Here is a 17,655-nt window from a genome sequence, read left to right on the forward strand (position 1 = left end):
CAGCAGAAAATTGTGGCACTAATTTTCACACTTGTGCCCCTCAGGCCATAATCTGTTTGGCTGGCAGCTCCAGCAGCCCCGGCAACGTCAGCTTTCAGTGGTGAGCAGGACCGGGTAGGTGGAAAATGGATGGCTATCAGAGCCAGGTGAGCTTCGGGCTTTTAGGATGGGGAGTGATGTGGAAGAGGGAGGGGGGGGGGTGCTTGATTTTGGAGAGAAAAAGGTGAAGAAGGAAGTGACATCTTGCGGAGGGGAGGGGGCATGCCACCGATGTACACAGGGCACTCTCCCACCCCACCGAGTGAAGTCCCTCCCCCCACCCCCCCTTCATCATCTCGGCCAGCTCCCGCCCTCACCAGCTGTGTCACCTTGTGGGCAGTGTTTTATCATGGTCAATAGGCTTGCTAACAATAACCTTCAATTATTTAAGTTACACATGGTGGGTGGGTGGGCTCCCAGTTTCAGCTCCTGCACACCTAGCTTATTATGGGGGTCAGCGCGGGATGTGGTGGATGGGAAGGTGGTGGGCTAACTCCCGACATATCTTGCGTGTCTCCTGGCCAAAAGCATACCTGACCGGAAGGGCACATTAAAAACCAGTCCAATGTCTCAGAACCTACCCTGCCTCAACTTTCTTCACAACTCTTGGTAACAAATCAACCTTTAATCTTTTAAATTCCCGGGAATGCTACCCTAGTTCTCTTTAAATCTTTCCTCATAACAGCTCCAATAATTCTGGTAAACGTCCACTGTACTTCTTTCGAGGCCAATCTATTTACCCTAAGGTGTGGTGCTCAGGCCACTCACAGTAACTCCGGGTGTGGTCTAGCTAGGCCTTTGTGTGGCTGGAGTATTACCTCTACTCTCTTATAGTCTAGCCATCCAGATAGAAAGACCAGTATTCCATTTGCTTTTTAGATCATTTTCTGTACCTGTTCCTGATATTTTAATGATCTACATCTCTGGAAGCCTAGGTCTTTGGGCCTCTACTGTTTTTAGTTACCCACCATTTAGAAAGTCCCCTGTTTGTTTCTTTTTAGGTCCACAATGGAGGACTTTATAATACAAAGGCAAAAAACTGTGGATGCTGGAACCTGAAGCAAAAACAGAAACTGCGGGAAAAATTCAGCAGGCCTAACAGCAGCTGTGGAGAAAGAATAGAGCCAATGTTGACAGTCTTAAACCTGACTCGAAACATTGGCTCTATTCTCTCTCCACAAATGCTGTCAGACCAGCTGAGTTTCTCCAGCATTTTCTGATTTTAATGGTGGACTCCATGTTTGCTGAAATCCATTTGCTCCTGTTTTGGCCATTCGCTAAATCTATCGATACCTCTTTGTAATTTTATGCCTCCATCTACACCACTCGCAATGCCAACTATCATCGTGTCATCACCAAATTTGGATATGGTACACTCTATTCCATCATTTAAATATGATAAGTGGTTGGGGCAACACTGCATATCCTTGCGAGACCTGCCAATAAAAATACCCACCCATTATCCCTGCCCTGTGCTCATCCAGTTTATCAAATGCCTTCAGGAAGACTAGCTAACATCCATGGATTCTCACCTATGCATTTCTGTAATCACCTCTTCTTAAAAAAATCAGGATGGTCTGGTGTGACCAACCCTTTACCGATCCACTCTGTCTCTCATCAGAGTCCAGGTCAGAATCATAGAATCCTTACAGTGCAGAAGGAGACCATTCAGCCCATTGAGACTGCACAGACAACAATCCCACCCAGGCCCCATTCCCATAACCCCACATATTTACCCTGTTAATCCCCCTTACACTAAGGGGCAATTTACCATGGCCAATTAACCTAACATCTTTGGAGTGTGGGAGGAAACCGGAGTACCTGGAGGAAACCCACGGGGAGAACATGCAAACTCCACACTGACAGTGACCAGAGGCCGGAATTGAACCCGGATCCCTGGAGCCGTGAGGCAACAGTGCTAACCACTGTGCCACCGTGCCCGCCCAGCTGAAGATAATTTTCAAGGTCTTAATCAACCTAGCCTTAATTATAGACTCTGGCAATGTTTCCAATAACAGGATGTGAGTGAGGCCAGCTGGGCTGTAATTCCTTCCGTCACATTTCTTCAATAGCGCAGTGACGTGCAAAATCTACAGGAATGGTGTCCAGAATCCTGTAACCCTGTGCATTTGTCATGGCTACCTTACCTAACCTACACACCTTTGGACTGTGGGAGGAAACCAGAGCACCCAGAGGAAACCCACGCAGACATGGGGAGAACATGCAAACAGATAGTAACCCAAGGCTGGAAATGAACCTGGGTCCCTGGCGTTGTGGGGCAGCAGTGCTAACCACTGTGCCACCGTGCTGCCCCTTTGTAGATTATCATCAGATCATGACTGAAAGTATCCTCAACTCCACTTTTCTGCCTTATCCCCATAAACCTCGATTCCCTTACTGATGTAAGATCTGTATCTGTACACAGGACAATCCGGGGTGATAGTCATAGAGGTTTATGGCATGGAAACAGGCCCTTCGGCCCAAATTGTCCATGCTGCCCAGCTTTAACACTAAGCTAGTCCCAATTGCCCACTTTTGGCCCATATCCCTCGACACCCATCTTATCCATGTAACTGTCTAAATGCTTTTTAAAATTGTATCCGCCTCTACTACTACCTCTGGCAGCTCATTCCAAATATTCACCACCCTCTGTGTGAAGAAATTGCCCCTCTGGATCCTTTTGCATCTTTCCCCTCTCACCTTAAACTTATGCCCTCTAGTTTTAGACTCCCCTAACTTTGGGAAAAGATGTTGACTATCTACCTTATCTGTGCCCCTCATTATTTTATAGACCTCTATAAAATCACCCCAAGCCTCCAATGCTCCAGGGAAAAAAGTCCCAATCTATCCAACCTCTCCTTAGAACTCAAACCATCAAGTCTTGTGGCATCCTAGTAAATCTTTTCTGCACTCTTTCTAGTTTAATAATATCCTTTCTATAATATGGTGACCAGAACTGTACACAGTATTCCAAGTGTAGCCTTACCAATGTCTTGTACAAAATGTCCCAACTCCTGTATTCAGTGTTCTGACCAATGAAAGCAAGCATGCTGAATGCTTTCTTCACCACCCTGTCCACCTGTGACTTCACTTTCAAGGAGCTATGAATCTGTACCCCAAAATCTCTTTGTTCTGTAACTCTCCCCAATGCCCTACCATTAACTGAGTAGGTCCTGCCCCAATTCAATCTACCAAAATGCATCGCCTTGCATTTATCTAAATTAAACTCCATCTGCCATTCATCAGCCCACTGACCCAATTGATCAAGATCCTGTTGCAATCCTAGATAACCTTCTTCACTGGGTTAGCCACCACTGTGGAAAATCTGGCCACATGGTAACCAACTGCTGTCCAATTATCAGTCGGGATTGTGAGCAGGAAGACCACCGGATAAAGGATGTGGAATAAGTGTTCTAAACTGTGTGGTGAAGCTGGCCGTCTCTATAAAGCCTGCCCAAAGCATAGCCTTAGCTATAAATAGGTGACCAGGATCAAAGGGTGATGGGTGAGGGGTGGGGTACAAGGAAGGTACAACAAATGAGGCTGCCTCAAAGGAGAGCACCCCAGATTCATTGCCAAGAAACACCTGCTGTGAAACCACCATGAGAAAGGGATGAAGAGAGGGATAAAGAGAATGGAAAAGAGCAGGTGATAGCAAGCTGCCAAACCCCAACACTCGACCACTGAGACTGTGACTTTCCCCCAGGGTGGATGAAGCAGTAGAAGGACAATCAGGAAACTGGGAGGTGGCAAAGAGGGAACACTGAACAAGAGTTACTGCCAATGTCGAGGTGAATGGCAAAAGGGAATGGATGGCATGGAGGGACCGCTGTGATTGGCTGTTCATCAGACGATGAAGGGTGAAGCAAGTCACTGACATCATCACAATAAACCGCGAGATGCCAAGGACAACAACGCACAGGCTGATCCCTCAGATCCAAGATCTGGCAGCAGCGACGTGCCAAGCAAATCCTAGCTTGGGAACGCCAGGATCAGCGAACAGCAGCTCGGGAACACTGGGAACAGCAAAAAACAGCTCTGGGATACTGGGATCAGCAACCAGCAGTTCCGGAACACAGAACAGCAGCTCCGTAATACCGGGAGCATCAAACAGCAGCTTGGGAATACTGGGAGCATCAAACAGCAGCTTGGGAATACTGGGAGCAGCATGGATTGCAGGCATAAAGCTGCTTAAAAAAAAGGGGAAAACCGGCACCAATTTGGGGATCGCCTGGATTCTTCTTCATCTTAGAATGCTGTCAATGTCAGCTCAGAAAAACACCAACACTGGAGAGACCAGGACTTGTGCCTCAGCACGGGGTTAATGTAACACATCAGGAAGAAGAAACAGATCCCAATGCTGGGAACACCGTAACCGACTATCTTGTTGGGACCTGAGATTAATGTAGTTTAAATGGGTTTAAAGATGGCCTCTATTGAAGTGTAGTATGAACTGTTCTGTGATGTGTTTCAACCGTGAGATACCTTGCTAAGGTAAAGGTCAATCTGCATTTCTTAGATGCACCTCAGCACTGGCAACATCCAGATGATGGTGGAGACGGCAGTCCCATTATTGATGATCCAGAAGTGATGGCAGCAAACTGGAGGTGACCTCGAGATTTCTGGTGGTAAAATGTGCTAAGTTGCATGACGTCTGACACCAAGTAAAGCAAAACCACAGGCTTGTGGCAAACAGGTCCCAATCGGGACAATACATCAATGGACCCATGCAGGGGCCTGCTTTATAAAGGGTTCATTATACGAGCCCCACCTGGTAAGTTAATTACCAATCCCCAGGATTGGGGTTATTCAATGAGTCCTACAGGGAGGCCAATCAGTGATTCCCCATGCAAGTCCTGAGGGTTATCATAGAATCCCTACAGTACAGAAGGAGGCTTGTGGGTTTGCTTTACTTGGTGGATCTGACTGTGAACAGACATCATTGCGAACGTACAAATTCCACACAGACAGTGACCCGAGGTCGGAATTGAACCTGACTCGCTGGCGTTGTGAGGCAGCAGTGCTAACCACCATGTCACAATGCCACCCCACTGGTATCACACTACGAATGTCAAGGAAAGTCTCCAAGAGGTGAAGAACCAGTATGCTCACTCGTTGCCTTGGAGTCCCCTGGATCATTTCCCGGTTCAGGGACCACTCTTTAGAGCAGGATGTGGTTTGTTGGCATTGCTTCTTCCTAAAGATACGCAGGGTGAGCTGCGCTGTGATCAGCAGCCTGAAGGAAGAAGGCGGCTCGGTAAAGTTTGTATGGCCTGACATATTGAAGATCAGCAAATGCTTTCATGATGGGCTGCGAAGCCCACAGACAGCAACGCCTCCCAATCCTTCCGGTCCTCAATAACAGGACCTGTAAATGTCAACTAGTGAGAAAACCACGCAAACCACAAAACTGTAGACAAGCTGACAAATGCTGTCAGGTTCTTTGAGATAAATGGAACTGTTGAAAGCAACAATGTTTGATAAGAACAGAAGAACATAAGAAATAAAAGCAGGAATAGACCACAGTTCATTGAGCCTGCCCCACTATTCAGTAAGACCAAGAGCTCCTCTCCTTAATTAGAGACCAAAAACCTATCTACCCGAGCCTTAAATATATTCAGCAATGCAGCATCCACAACCCCCTGGGGTAAAGATTCACAAACCTTTAACTGAAGACATTTCTCCTTATCTCAGTCCTAAATAATCAGCCCCTTATCCCCTGTGTTCTAACTCCCCCACTAGGGGAAACAACCTCTCAGTGTCACCCATGTCAAACCTCTTCAGAATCTTGCGTTTCAATGAGATCACAATCTTATCCTTCTGACCCCAGACAGTAAAGGTCCAATTTACTCATCATGGGACAGTCCTCTCATTGCAGGAGCCAAACCTGGAGCTTTTGCTGTATTGCCTCCAATGCGAGTTTGAACTGCCTTATATATGGGGACCAAAATTGTGCACAACACTTGTCTGATTGTGCTTTGATTTCCCAAGTGCATTGTTAAGACTTTCTTAATAATAGATTGCAGCATTTTCTAGACAACTGATGTCAAGTTAATTAACCTGTAGTTCCCTGTATTCTCTCTTCCTCCTTTGTGGGGTTGCATTTGTTAACTTCCATTCGGTTTGGAGCATTCCAGAATCTAGGGAAGTTTGGAAAAAAGTGCATCCACAACTCTACAGCTATCTCTTTTGAGGTTGTAGACCATCAGATTCTGGGGATTTGTCAAACCTTTGTCACTTACGTTCCTACCATCCTTTTCCTCTGCTGAAATTAATTGCCTTGTGTTCCTCACTCTTATTAGCTCTGGGTATATCAATTTCTGGTAGGTAACTTGTGTTCATCGTGAAGACAGACACAGAGGGTGGAATTTTCCCATCCCATCTGCCATGGGAATCGAAAGCAGGCGGGACATGGACCATGCAAAGGTCCGTTGACCTTGAGGGGGATTTTTCGGTCTTGGGGCGGGCGCAGCCAGAAAATCCTGCTCAGAATATTTATTCAACATCTATGTGGGCTTTGTTTGTTATTTTCAAACCTAATATGGAATTCAATTATATTATGATCACTCTTTCTCAGCAATTGAGTTGCATTTGACTCCTTGGGATTGGAATAGTCAGGCCTCCCCTCATATCCACGTAGGCTTGGGCTTTCTTTGGGGCTTGAGTATGTCATTTTCAAACTTAATGTGGAATTCAATTGTATTATGATTACTCTCTCCCAGCAATTGTGTTGTATTGGACTCTGTGGGAGTGAATCATCCCAGGCCTGCTGGAAGTGTACGAGAGTACTGTTCTGGTCAGCAGCAGGTCAGAATCTGTGAGGAAATGTAGCATCATTCTCATCTACAAGCAGGATGTAACACTCCTTAAAGTGGATTACAAAATTCTGTCCAGGGTCATTGCCAATTGAGTCAGTCTGCTCTGCAGTTTGTGATCCACCCTGATCCACCCAGCAGAAAGATCTGAGAGACCCTCATGCTACTTAGGAAAATGATTGCCCACATACAGGACAGGAGGGTGGACACCCATCTCATCAGCCTCAACCAGAAAAAGGCCTTTAGACAGAATATCACACACCTACATGATGGATGTGCTCTCCAAAATGGCATTTGGAAGGGAATCCGCAATTGGATCCAACTGCTCTATACAAACATCAGTAGTGCAGTTTCAACCAATGCGTGGGAATTGGAAACTTTCTGATCCAATCTGGAGTCAGGCAGGGCTGCCCGCTATTGCCTGTTTTGTTTTGTGTTGCATTGAACCTTTTGCTGAGCCTATCAGGAAGGGGAAGGGCATAAATGGAGTGATGATCCCTGGCAGTGGAGGCACTTGGGTCAAAGCCTCCCGACCCATGGATGATGTCTCTGCTTCTGCTTGGATCCACTATCGGTGCGCAGATTGATGAGCTTCTGAGACCAGTTCGAGCTGGCCTGGGGAACCAGAGTAAATTGTGGCAGGAGCGAGGCCATGTTCGTTGGGAACTGAGCTGACCAATTCTTTGTCCCCCTTCCCATCGAATCGGAACACCTGAAGGTGCTGAGGTTATGGTGTGGAGGGACCGGGGAGTGGGAGCATTTCACCATGGGGAAACAGTAGCTGGGTATGTCGGAGTGATCCTCCCTTCACAGAACCTGCTCATCGTGTGTGAGGTGCTCTGTGTTGCCGTGCAGATCTGACACAGGCCCTAATTCACCTCACCCGAAGGATTTTACCCAGAGATCAAAAATGGACCATGTCTGCAGGGACACCATATACAATCTCCAGATAACGAGAGGAAAATCCTATTCAATGTTGCTCTCATCCTGATGGCCATCTTTGTGTATGGCTGCATTAAGCTGTGTGTACACCTATGGTACGCAGACACCGAGGGCGGAATTTTACTGGCACGCACGCCCGGGGATTGTACGATCTTGCCCAAGGCCAACAGAGAATGCCGTTCTCCGAGCCTCGCCCGCCCCGGAATCAGGGTGAGTGTGCCAGTAAAATTCCGGACCAAGTGTCACTCTGTGAAGCTCTATATGTCCCCAGTCTCATGAAGGATGGGTCCAGCTACGTTGCCACAGAATGCTCTGTTCAACTGGACCAAGCTGTACCACCTGTACCTCAAGGAAAAGCTTGTGCAGAAGAAACACCTGTGACCCCCAAGTCCATCGGGCAGTAAGTATGCATGTAACATCTTCGAGGCATTGTGGGAAAGGCTGATGGCAGATCCAGTTGGATGGTTCTTTGAGAAGACTGATCTCCAGAACTTTCCAACTAGCTGCAAATATAACCAGCCACTAGTTTAGTGAACCAAGGGCTGGATCATGTACAAAACCCCTCAGGAAATGTTTAGTGTAATGTCAATGTAATGTGCACTGCCCGGGAGTGAGGTTCCTGAGGGCAGTGGTCCCCAACCTTTTATATGTCAGGGCGTGCCTCGATACCATAACAAAATTCTGAGAGAATTAGGAGCAGGAGTAGGCCATCGAGCCTGCCCCGCCATTCAATAAGATCATGGCTGATCTGATAGTGGTTTAGTTCCACTTACCCGCCTGCTCCCCATAACCCTTAATTCCCTTATTGATCAGAAATCTATCTACCTGTGTCTTAAACATATTTAACGAGGTAGCCTCCACTGCTTCAACGGTCAGAGAATTCCAGAGATTCACTACCTTCTGAGAGAAGAAGTTCCTCCTCAACTCTGTTCTAAACTGACTCCCCCTTATTTTGAGGCCGTGTCCTCTAGTTCTTGTTTCCTTTCGAAGTGGAAAGAATCTCTCTGCCTCTACCCTGTCTAACCCCTTCATTATCTTATATGTCTCTATAAGATCTCCCTTCAGCCTTCTAAAATCCAACGAGTACAGGCCCAATCTACTCAATCTCTCCTCATAAACTAACCCCCTCATCTCCGGTATCAACCTGGTGAACCTTCTCTGTACTCCTTCCAAGGCCAATATATCCTTTCGCAAACAAGGGGACCAAAATTGCACGCAGTACTTTAGTTGCAGCCTCACCAGTACCTTGTACAATTGCAGCAAGACCTCCCTGCTTTTATACTCCATCCCCTTCGTGAGAAAGGCCAACATTTCATTTGCCTTTTTGCACCTGCAAACTGAGTTTTTGCGATTCATGCACAAGGACCCCCAGGTCCCTCTGCACAGTAGCATGTTGTAATTTTTCACCATTTAAATAATATTCCATTTTACTATTATTCCTTCCAAAGTGGATAACCTCACACTTGTCAACGTTATACTCCATCTGCCAGATCCTCGTCCACTCACTTAGCCTATCCAAATCTCTCTGCAGACTTTCCGCATCCTCCACGCAATTTGCTTTCCCACTCATCTTTGTGTCATCCGCAAACTTTGTTACCCTACACTCGGTCCCCTCCTCCAGACATCTCCTATTTTCTCTGTCTTCTTCCCTTACTGGAAACTGTCTTTAACTTCTCCCTGTCCACTCATAATTAGGCAGCAGAAGTCGGCAAATTCAGCCCTTCGAGCCTGCTCCACCATTCAACCAGATCATGGCTGATCTCATCCTAGTCTCAAATCCACCTCCCCACCTATCCTCCATATCCCTTTAACCTGTTTTTTTAATCAGAAATTATATCTATCTCCTTGTTAAAAACATTTAATGATTCAGAGTCCACCGCACTATAGAGCAGCGAGTTCCACAAATTCACCACACGCTGTAAGAAGTCGTTCCTCCTCATCTCAGTTTTAAATCTACTGCCCCTCAACCTAAACCTGTGACCTCTTGTTCCAGATTGCCCCACAAGGGGAAACATTTGGTCTACATTTACTTTATCAATCCCTTTTAAAATTTTATATACCTCGATCAGATCCCCTCTCATCCTTCTAAACTCCAACAAGTATAAGCCCAAACTGTTTAATCTCTCATAGAAACCCTACAGTGCAGAAGGAGGCCATTCGGCCCATTGCGTCTGCACTGACAACAAACGCACCTAGGCCCTCACCCTGTAACCCCACATATTTATCCCACTAATCCCTTTAAACTACACATCCCGGGACACTAAGGGGCAATTTAGCATGGCCAATCAACCTAACCCGCACACCATTGGATTGTGGGAGGAAACTGGAGCACCCGGAGGAAACCCACGAGGAGAATGTGCAAACTCCACACAGACAGTGACCCAAGCTGGGAATCAAACCCGGGTCCCTGGAGCTGTGAGGCCGCAGCGCTAACCACTGTGATTGATAAAGTAAGGTCAACCCTTTCATCCCCTGGTGAACCTCCTCTGAACTGCCTCCAATGCCATCACATCCTTCCTCAATCTTCTCCCCTGTTGTTTTGGAAACCTTTCCCTTGTCTCTCTTGCTTCTCCCAGGTTTCTGAGTTTTCGCTTTTTGTGTGGGCGCGCATGGGACCTTTGTCTTCAGCTCCAAGTCCCATTGGTCACGCGCATAGGACTGAAGGACATACAAAATCGAAATGACGCATGTGCAGCTCTTTCCCAGCTGGCACTTGCACACAAGGCTCAAGATTCGTCAGGTCTTGGAGACACCGACCACAGAGCTGAAGGTGAAGGTGAATTTTAGTTTAATTACACGAATTTTGAACCACTTTGAACCTTATTTCGTGGCACACCTGGGGGCTCTTCACAGCACATGGGTTGGGAATCACAGATCTGCAGTATTTAAGCTGAATTGCACTGTGTGAATTCCAACATTTCGATGGTACTCTAACATGCCCATACAAATTTCATGAATAAAAAAACATATTTTGGGAACAAAGAGAAATTCAGCAAATTGAACAGTTCCAAAGTTCCCACCACAGCTACTGGATTTCAATGGTTAATGATGAGAGTATCGTGAAAAAAAAAAGTTGGTGAATTAAGCAATACGCCCAGACACGTTTCCACACAGTGCCGTGGTAAAGGCAGGATTTCAACGTGTCAAAACACAGGCAGACACCAACAAATCTACAGCGATGTGGTCACCATCATGTGTCACTGACAGTCAACAAGTATGCATGTAAATGTAAAATAAATACAAGAATATGCACGTCGCAACATCAGCTATCAATAGCTGATAGCAGAGTGTGAGCTTCAAGTTGCATTGTAGGCTGTGGCTCTGATGTCACAGTTGCCACATCATTAACAGGAACAAGCCTTCAATTAGCAACTTTAACATAACAGAAATTCCAAAGGTACTTTGCAAAATGTATTCCTTCAGTGGATGTCGGCTTTGCAGGCAGCGCCGGCATTTATTGCCCATCCCTAATTGCCTTTGAGAAGGCGGGGGTGAGCTGCCTTCTTGAACTGCTGCAGTCCATGTGCTGTAGATACACTTGCAATGCTGTTAGGGGGGGAGTTTTTGATTTGATTTATTGTCACATGTATTAACATACAGTGAAAGGTATTGTTTCTTGCGCGCTATACAGACAGAGCATACCGTTCATAGAGAAGGAAACGAGAGAGTGCAGAATGTCGTGTTACAGTCATGGTTAGGGTGTAGAGAAAGATCAACTTAATGAGAGGTAGGTCCATTCAAAAGTCTGATGGCAGCAGGGAAGAAGCTATTCTTGAGTCGGTTGGTACGTGACCTCAGACTTTTGTAACTTTTTCCCAACATAAGAAGGTGGCAGAGAGAATGTCCAGGGTGCGTGGGGTCCTTAATTATGTTGGCTGCTTTGCTGAGGCAGAGGGAAGTGTAGACAGAGTCAATGGATGGAAGGCTGGTTTCTGACATTTTGACACTGTGATAGAAGGTAATGGAAAAAAACAGTGATATTCAGATGGATGGACAACAGCAGGGTGGTGGTGGGAGTATTCCCAAAGGAACAATGGGTCAGCGGAGAAGCAGAAATTTAGTGGGGGTAATTCTAGAGCATGGGACAGCTGGAGATACTACTGTGTTTGGTGTGGGAGAGGGCCCATGCAGAGGAGTGAGAAGAATGGAGGGATTGGATTTGAAGTGGGGTGGAAAAGGTTGGATGAAGTTACAGAGGCAGGTACCAGGTAATAAATCGATCGAGACACAAGAATCGAAAGCTTTCAGGACTACAGATCTCACGAAGGTCAGTGAGTTCATGTGAGGGTAAATGGGGCTTAGTGATAGGATACACATGGTAGAGTTTCACTCCCGCTATCACTGTAATGGTCACCACTTCATCATTGTGATTGTAATCTTCCACCTTATCCAAAGTCCCAATACTCTCCATATGCGTTACAATATGTGCTATTTCCACTTTTCTTACAAATTCCATTGCTGCAGGCATTTGAACAAAGACTAGCTGCAACTCGAAGATTATCCTGGGAAAAAGGGTTTAAAATTTCAGATACATTTGCTTTGTTAAGGAGGAAATAGCTGTGCTGCGGTTTACAATTAAAAACAACACACTCATATTTTGTTATTCATGGGATGTCGAATCCTCAGCTGTTTCAGCCTTTTTTACCCACCCCTACTTCCCCTTACGGAGGGTCTTAAAGAGTCAACCACATTGCTGTGGATCTGGAGTCACATGTAGACCAGGCCAGGTAAGGATGGCAGGACATTAGTAACTAGTGTGATTTTTACAGCAATAGTCATCATTAGACTTTTAATTCCAGATTTTTATTGAATTCAAGTTTCACCATCTGCCATGGTGGGATTTCAATCCAGGTCCCCAGGGCATTACCCTATGTTCCTAGATTACTAGTCCAGTGACAGTGTCACGACACCACTGCCTCCCACGTGCAAGTGAGAGATTTAAAATTATATTTTAAAAGTACTATTTCTTTGTCCAAATGATGTTGCGTGGTTGTAATTAATTCATACATTACAAAGACATCCAGGAGACTGTCCCTCCCCAATCTTTAACCTGAGGAAATCACCCCTCTCCCCCATGCCCCCTCCCTCATGCCCAACCTGTGTGTTCTAAACAGGTTTGCAATTATAGATTCCTCCAATTTGAGAATAGCACTGCATGTAAAAGGGCCATTCAGCCCATCAAAATCTCAGTTTGTTATTTACTCACTTACTTGCTTTTGCCCCCAATCCTGTAATTAATTTTTCCTTCAAATATTAATCCAATTCCCTTTTGAAGTTTACTATTTAATCTGTATCCACCAGCCTAGTAGACAGTGCATTCTAAATCCTAACCACTCACTGCGCAAGAATGTATTCCCTAAGGTCTTGTCTGCTTCTTTTACCTATCTCATAAGAACATAGAAATTAGGAGCATGAGTAGGCAATTCAGCCCTTTGAGCCCATTCCACCATTTAACATGATCATGACTGATCTTATCCTGGTCCCAACTCCACTTTCCTGCCTGCTCCCCATAGTCCTTTGCTGATTGATTCTGTTTCCACTGCACTCTGGGGCAGCGAGTGCCACAGATTCACAACCCTCCGAGAGAAGTAGTTTCTCCTCATCTCAGTTTTGAACCTACCTCCTCTCACTCTATGACCTCTTGTTCGAGAGAGACTCCCATCCATTGACTCTGTCTACACTTCCCGCTACCTCGGAAAAGCAGCCAGCATCATCAAGGGCCCCACACACCCTGGACACACTCTCTTCCACCCTCTTCCACCGGGAAAAAGAAACAAAAGTCTGAGGACACGTACCAACCAACTCAAGAACAGCATCTTCCCTGTTGTCATCAGATTTTTGAATGGGAATACCTTATATTAAGTTGATCTTTCTCAACACCCTAACTATGACTGTAACACTATATCCTGCAACCTCTCCTTTCCTTCTCCACTATGCACTCTATGAATGGTATGCTTTTCCTTTATAGCGCAAAAAACGTTTTTTACTGTATCCCAATATATGTGACAATAATAAATCAAATCAAAGAATGTCCCACAAAGGGTAACATCTGTGCAATGTCCATCTTATCAATCCCTTTCTGCGTTTTATATACCTCTATCAGATTCCCCCCCCCCACCCTCCCTCCCTCTCCCCCGCCCACCCTCCCCACCCCCCACTCATTCTTCTGAACTCCAGCGACTACAAGCCCAAGCTATCTCCTTAAAACTATGCCTCTGGTTATTGGCCCTTCCAATGGAGAGAGCTTCTATTTAAACTCTTCATGATTTTACACACCTCCATTAACTCTCGCCTCGGCATTCTCCTGCTTGAAGAAGAACCCCGGCTTCTCCAGCCTCATCATCCGCCATCCCCGAAATCATTCTCCTAAATCTCCCCTGCAGAGCTTTCACTCACATCCTTCCCAAAGTGTGGTGCCCAGAATTGACCACAATACTCCAGCTGAGGCCAAACTAGTATCTAATATCAGGTTGAGCGCAATTTCCTGACTTTTATACGCTATGGGGGGGGTGAAACCGTCCCGCCCGCAGGACTCTTGTCTTTATGATCAGTGAACAACTCACATTGGAACTGGCTGCTCAATAAGCCACCTGATGGGCCTTCTCTTCCTGTTGTGAACAGTGAAGCGAAAAGGTCGAGAAGCAATGCAGAACATTCTGGAAATAAATTGCTGTGAAGTATTCTGGCAGAAAACGGCTGGAAAAAGAGTTGGAGAGAATGCTCAGGAATAGTCGGAATGGGCGAGGGGCGGACCATGGAAAGTTCTTAGAACTCGGGCGGCATTTTATGGTCTTGGGACGAGCGTGGCTGGAAAATCCCACCTTTCATATAAAGCCCCAGGATCCCAAATGCTTTGTGGGTGGCACAGTGGTTAGCACTGCTGCCTCACAGCGCCAGGGACCCGGGTTCAATTCCTGGCTTGGTCACTGTCTGTGCGGAGTTTGCACATTCTCCCCGTGTCTGCGTAGGTTTCCTCCGGGTGCTCCGGTTTCCTCCCACAGTCTGAATAAACATGCTGGTTAGGGTGCATTGACCCGAACAGGCGCCGGAATGTGGCGACTAGGGGAATTTCACAGTAACTTCATTGCAGTGTTAATGCAAGCCTCACTTGTGACCAATAAATAAACTTTGATAAAATTGTTAACGATTGTGTTAAACAGTCCAATGTCACCCTTGAGTGTAAACAGCTGAACCCCCACCACCCCCCCCCCCCCCCCCCCCCCCGCCCCAATGTCTCTACTCTTTAACATTGTACTGTTTAGCTTGAATCGTTTATATTTTGCAACAAAATGTATTGGCTACACTTTTCTGTATCTACTCTGTGTCTGCCCACCCCACCAGCCTGTCTCCTCTCGGGGTTTGTTACCTTCTTTCTCATTGTTTGTCCTTCCAGGTTTCGTGTCCAGTGCAAGTTTCACATTTGTATCCTGGAGTCATTCTGTACAGCAGCAGCAATGAACTGTATGAGTGTTGTAAAAATTACTGGTCTTGTTTGCACTGTTTGTAATGATCGGAAATGTCGTTTTGCAATGGCTTATTCCAGAGTTTTTATGAATAAAGTATATTTTTGAAATAAAAAAAACTGTAGCCTCTGGCTTATTTAGTTCAATTTGAAAATATGCACTATTTCTATTGATATTAAAACCGCTGGCAGCATTTTTCACAATCTCATCATGGAAATAAAAGTCTTTTTAACACAGCTGCCCATTTTAAATGGGTTTGTAGCCACTCAGAGGTCAGACAACCGCTGGGAATACCTTACCTGTCCCTCAGGACATTGTCATATCCAAGAATCCCCTCTCCTTATTTCTTACCCACCGCCAGGGAGGAATACCTGACATTTACCCTTCACCTGTCTGCGGGGATCTGCAGCACTTATCCCCCCACCCCCAGCGATCCCTCGGTCTATCACAGCCTCGTCCATCATGAATCCCAGGAAGACCTGTGTCCCGAGGGGAATCTGGCTCACTTACCCCGGGCTGCGCTGATGCAGAGCGCAGCCAGCAGTGCGATGTGCCCGGCTGTCAGGCTGGCTCTCCCCATTGTTGTGGCTCCGAATAGCGGCAGCAGCTCAGACACTGAGGTCTCGGCCAGGGAACTTGTAGCAGAAACAAAAAACTTTCACAACTTTAATTAAACCCCGCCCGACCTTTCTCAACACTGGAGATCGGCAGCGCCGCCTGGGAACAAATACTCACACACATGTACACACGTATACACAGAGTGAACACAACCATGTACACAGTGGGAGTGGACAAACCCACACACATATACAAAGAGGGGTCTGTAAATATGCACATATACAATATATACACAGGGAATGTAAACATGCATATACGCAATATACACACATATACACAGAGGGAGTATAAACATGCATATATATTATATACACATATTTTTTTTAATTTCAAAAATATACTTTATTCACAAAAAAAACTCTCCAATAAAACATTGCAAAATTACAGATCCAAATGTCATAAACAGTGTAAAAAAGAATCATTTTTACAGTCCAATACCGTGCTCATTTACAAAAACATTACATTCCGTTACATTTCATTTCTTAAAACTATATACATGTGTCAGAGTTTACTGTGTGCCGTTATTTTTCAGGTTGGCACACAGTTACGCAGGCCGAGGGTATTCTGCAGTTACCCGGCCCTCGGTCTGCCTCGGTTGAGACGCTTTACACGGTGGCCTTTCCCCACTGTGCCTTGGCGGCGGCTGCCCCAAGCTTGAGCGCGTCCCTGAGCACGTAGTCCTGGACCTTGGAATGTGCCAGTCTGCAACACTCGGTCGAGGACAATTCTTTCAGCTGGAAGATCAGCAAGTTTCGGGCGGACCAAAGCGCGTCCTTCACCGAGTTGATGACCCTCCAGCAGCAGTTGATATTTGTCTCGGTGTGCGTCCCCGGAAACAGCCCGTACGGCACAGAGTCCTGCGTCACCGAGCTGCCCGGGACGAACCGCGACAAATACCACTGCATCTCATTCCAGACCTTCTTTGCAAAGGCACATTCCACAAGGAGGTGTGCCACCGTCTCATCAGCCCCGCAGCCACTTCGAGGGCAGCGTGCGGTGAGGTTGAGACCCCGGGCGTGCATAAAGGATCTGACGGGGAGTGCCCTTCTCACCACCAGCCAAGCCAGATCTTGGTGCTTGTTTGTGAGTTCTGGTGATGAGGCATTCTGCCAAATGACATTGACAGTCCGCTCAGGGAACCATCCGACAGGATCTGCCATCTCCTTTTCTCTCAGCGCCTCAAGGACATTACGTGCTGACCACTGCTTGATAGCCAGGTGGTCAAAGGTGTGTTTCCAGAAGAATTTCTCCACGAAGGACAGGTGCTGCGGTACGGTCCAACTACTTGGAGCGTTCCGCGGCAATGTGGCCAGACCCATCCTCCGCAACACTTGGGACAGGTAGAACCTCAAAAAATAGTGGCACTTGCTGTTACTGTACCGAGGATCTACACACAGCTTGATGCAGCCGCACACAAAGGTGGCCATCAGGATGAGGGCAGCATTGGGAACGCTTTTCCCTCCGTTCTCTGGAGATTTGTGCATCGCCTCCCTGCGGACACGATCCATCTTTGATCTCCAGATGAACTTGAAGATGGCCCGGGTCACTGCTGCTGCGCAGGACTTGGGGAGAGGCCACACCTGCGCCACGTACAACAACACGGACAGAACCTCGCACCGGATCACAAGGTTCTTCCCAGTAATGGAGAGGGAGCGTTGCTCCCACAATCCCAATTTTTGTTTGGCTTTGGCGATGCGCTCCTCCCAGTTTTTGGCGCATGCCCCTGCCGCTCCGAACCATATCCCCAGCACCTTGAGGTAGTCTACCCTAATGGTGAA

At 46.6% G+C, this 17,655-nt stretch overlaps 1 protein-coding gene across 2 annotated transcripts in view; it reads right to left on the reverse strand.

The window, feature by feature from the left end:
- LOC144500592 (integrin beta-3-like) overlaps nucleotides 1-16,008 on the reverse strand; it is a 106,710-nt gene extending 90,702 nt beyond the window's left edge. The window contains exon 1 of one of the 2 annotated variants that reach the window (XM_078223756.1): nucleotides 15,770-16,008. In XM_078223756.1, the coding sequence (XP_078079882.1) occupies nucleotides 15,770-15,839 (70 nt within the window). In that variant the 5' untranslated portion in view covers nucleotides 15,840-16,008. Of the gene's footprint in view, nucleotides 1-15,162; nucleotides 15,181-15,769 lie in introns of those variants that run through there. The other variant, XM_078223757.1, reaches the window with a different exon arrangement.
- Nucleotides 16,009-17,655: the final 1,647 nt, after the last annotated feature.

This window comes from Mustelus asterias, chromosome 11 (assembly GCF_964213995.1).
Source record: "Mustelus asterias chromosome 11, sMusAst1.hap1.1, whole genome shotgun sequence".
In the NCBI taxonomy this organism is placed as follows: domain Eukaryota; kingdom Metazoa; phylum Chordata; class Chondrichthyes; order Carcharhiniformes; family Triakidae; genus Mustelus; species Mustelus asterias.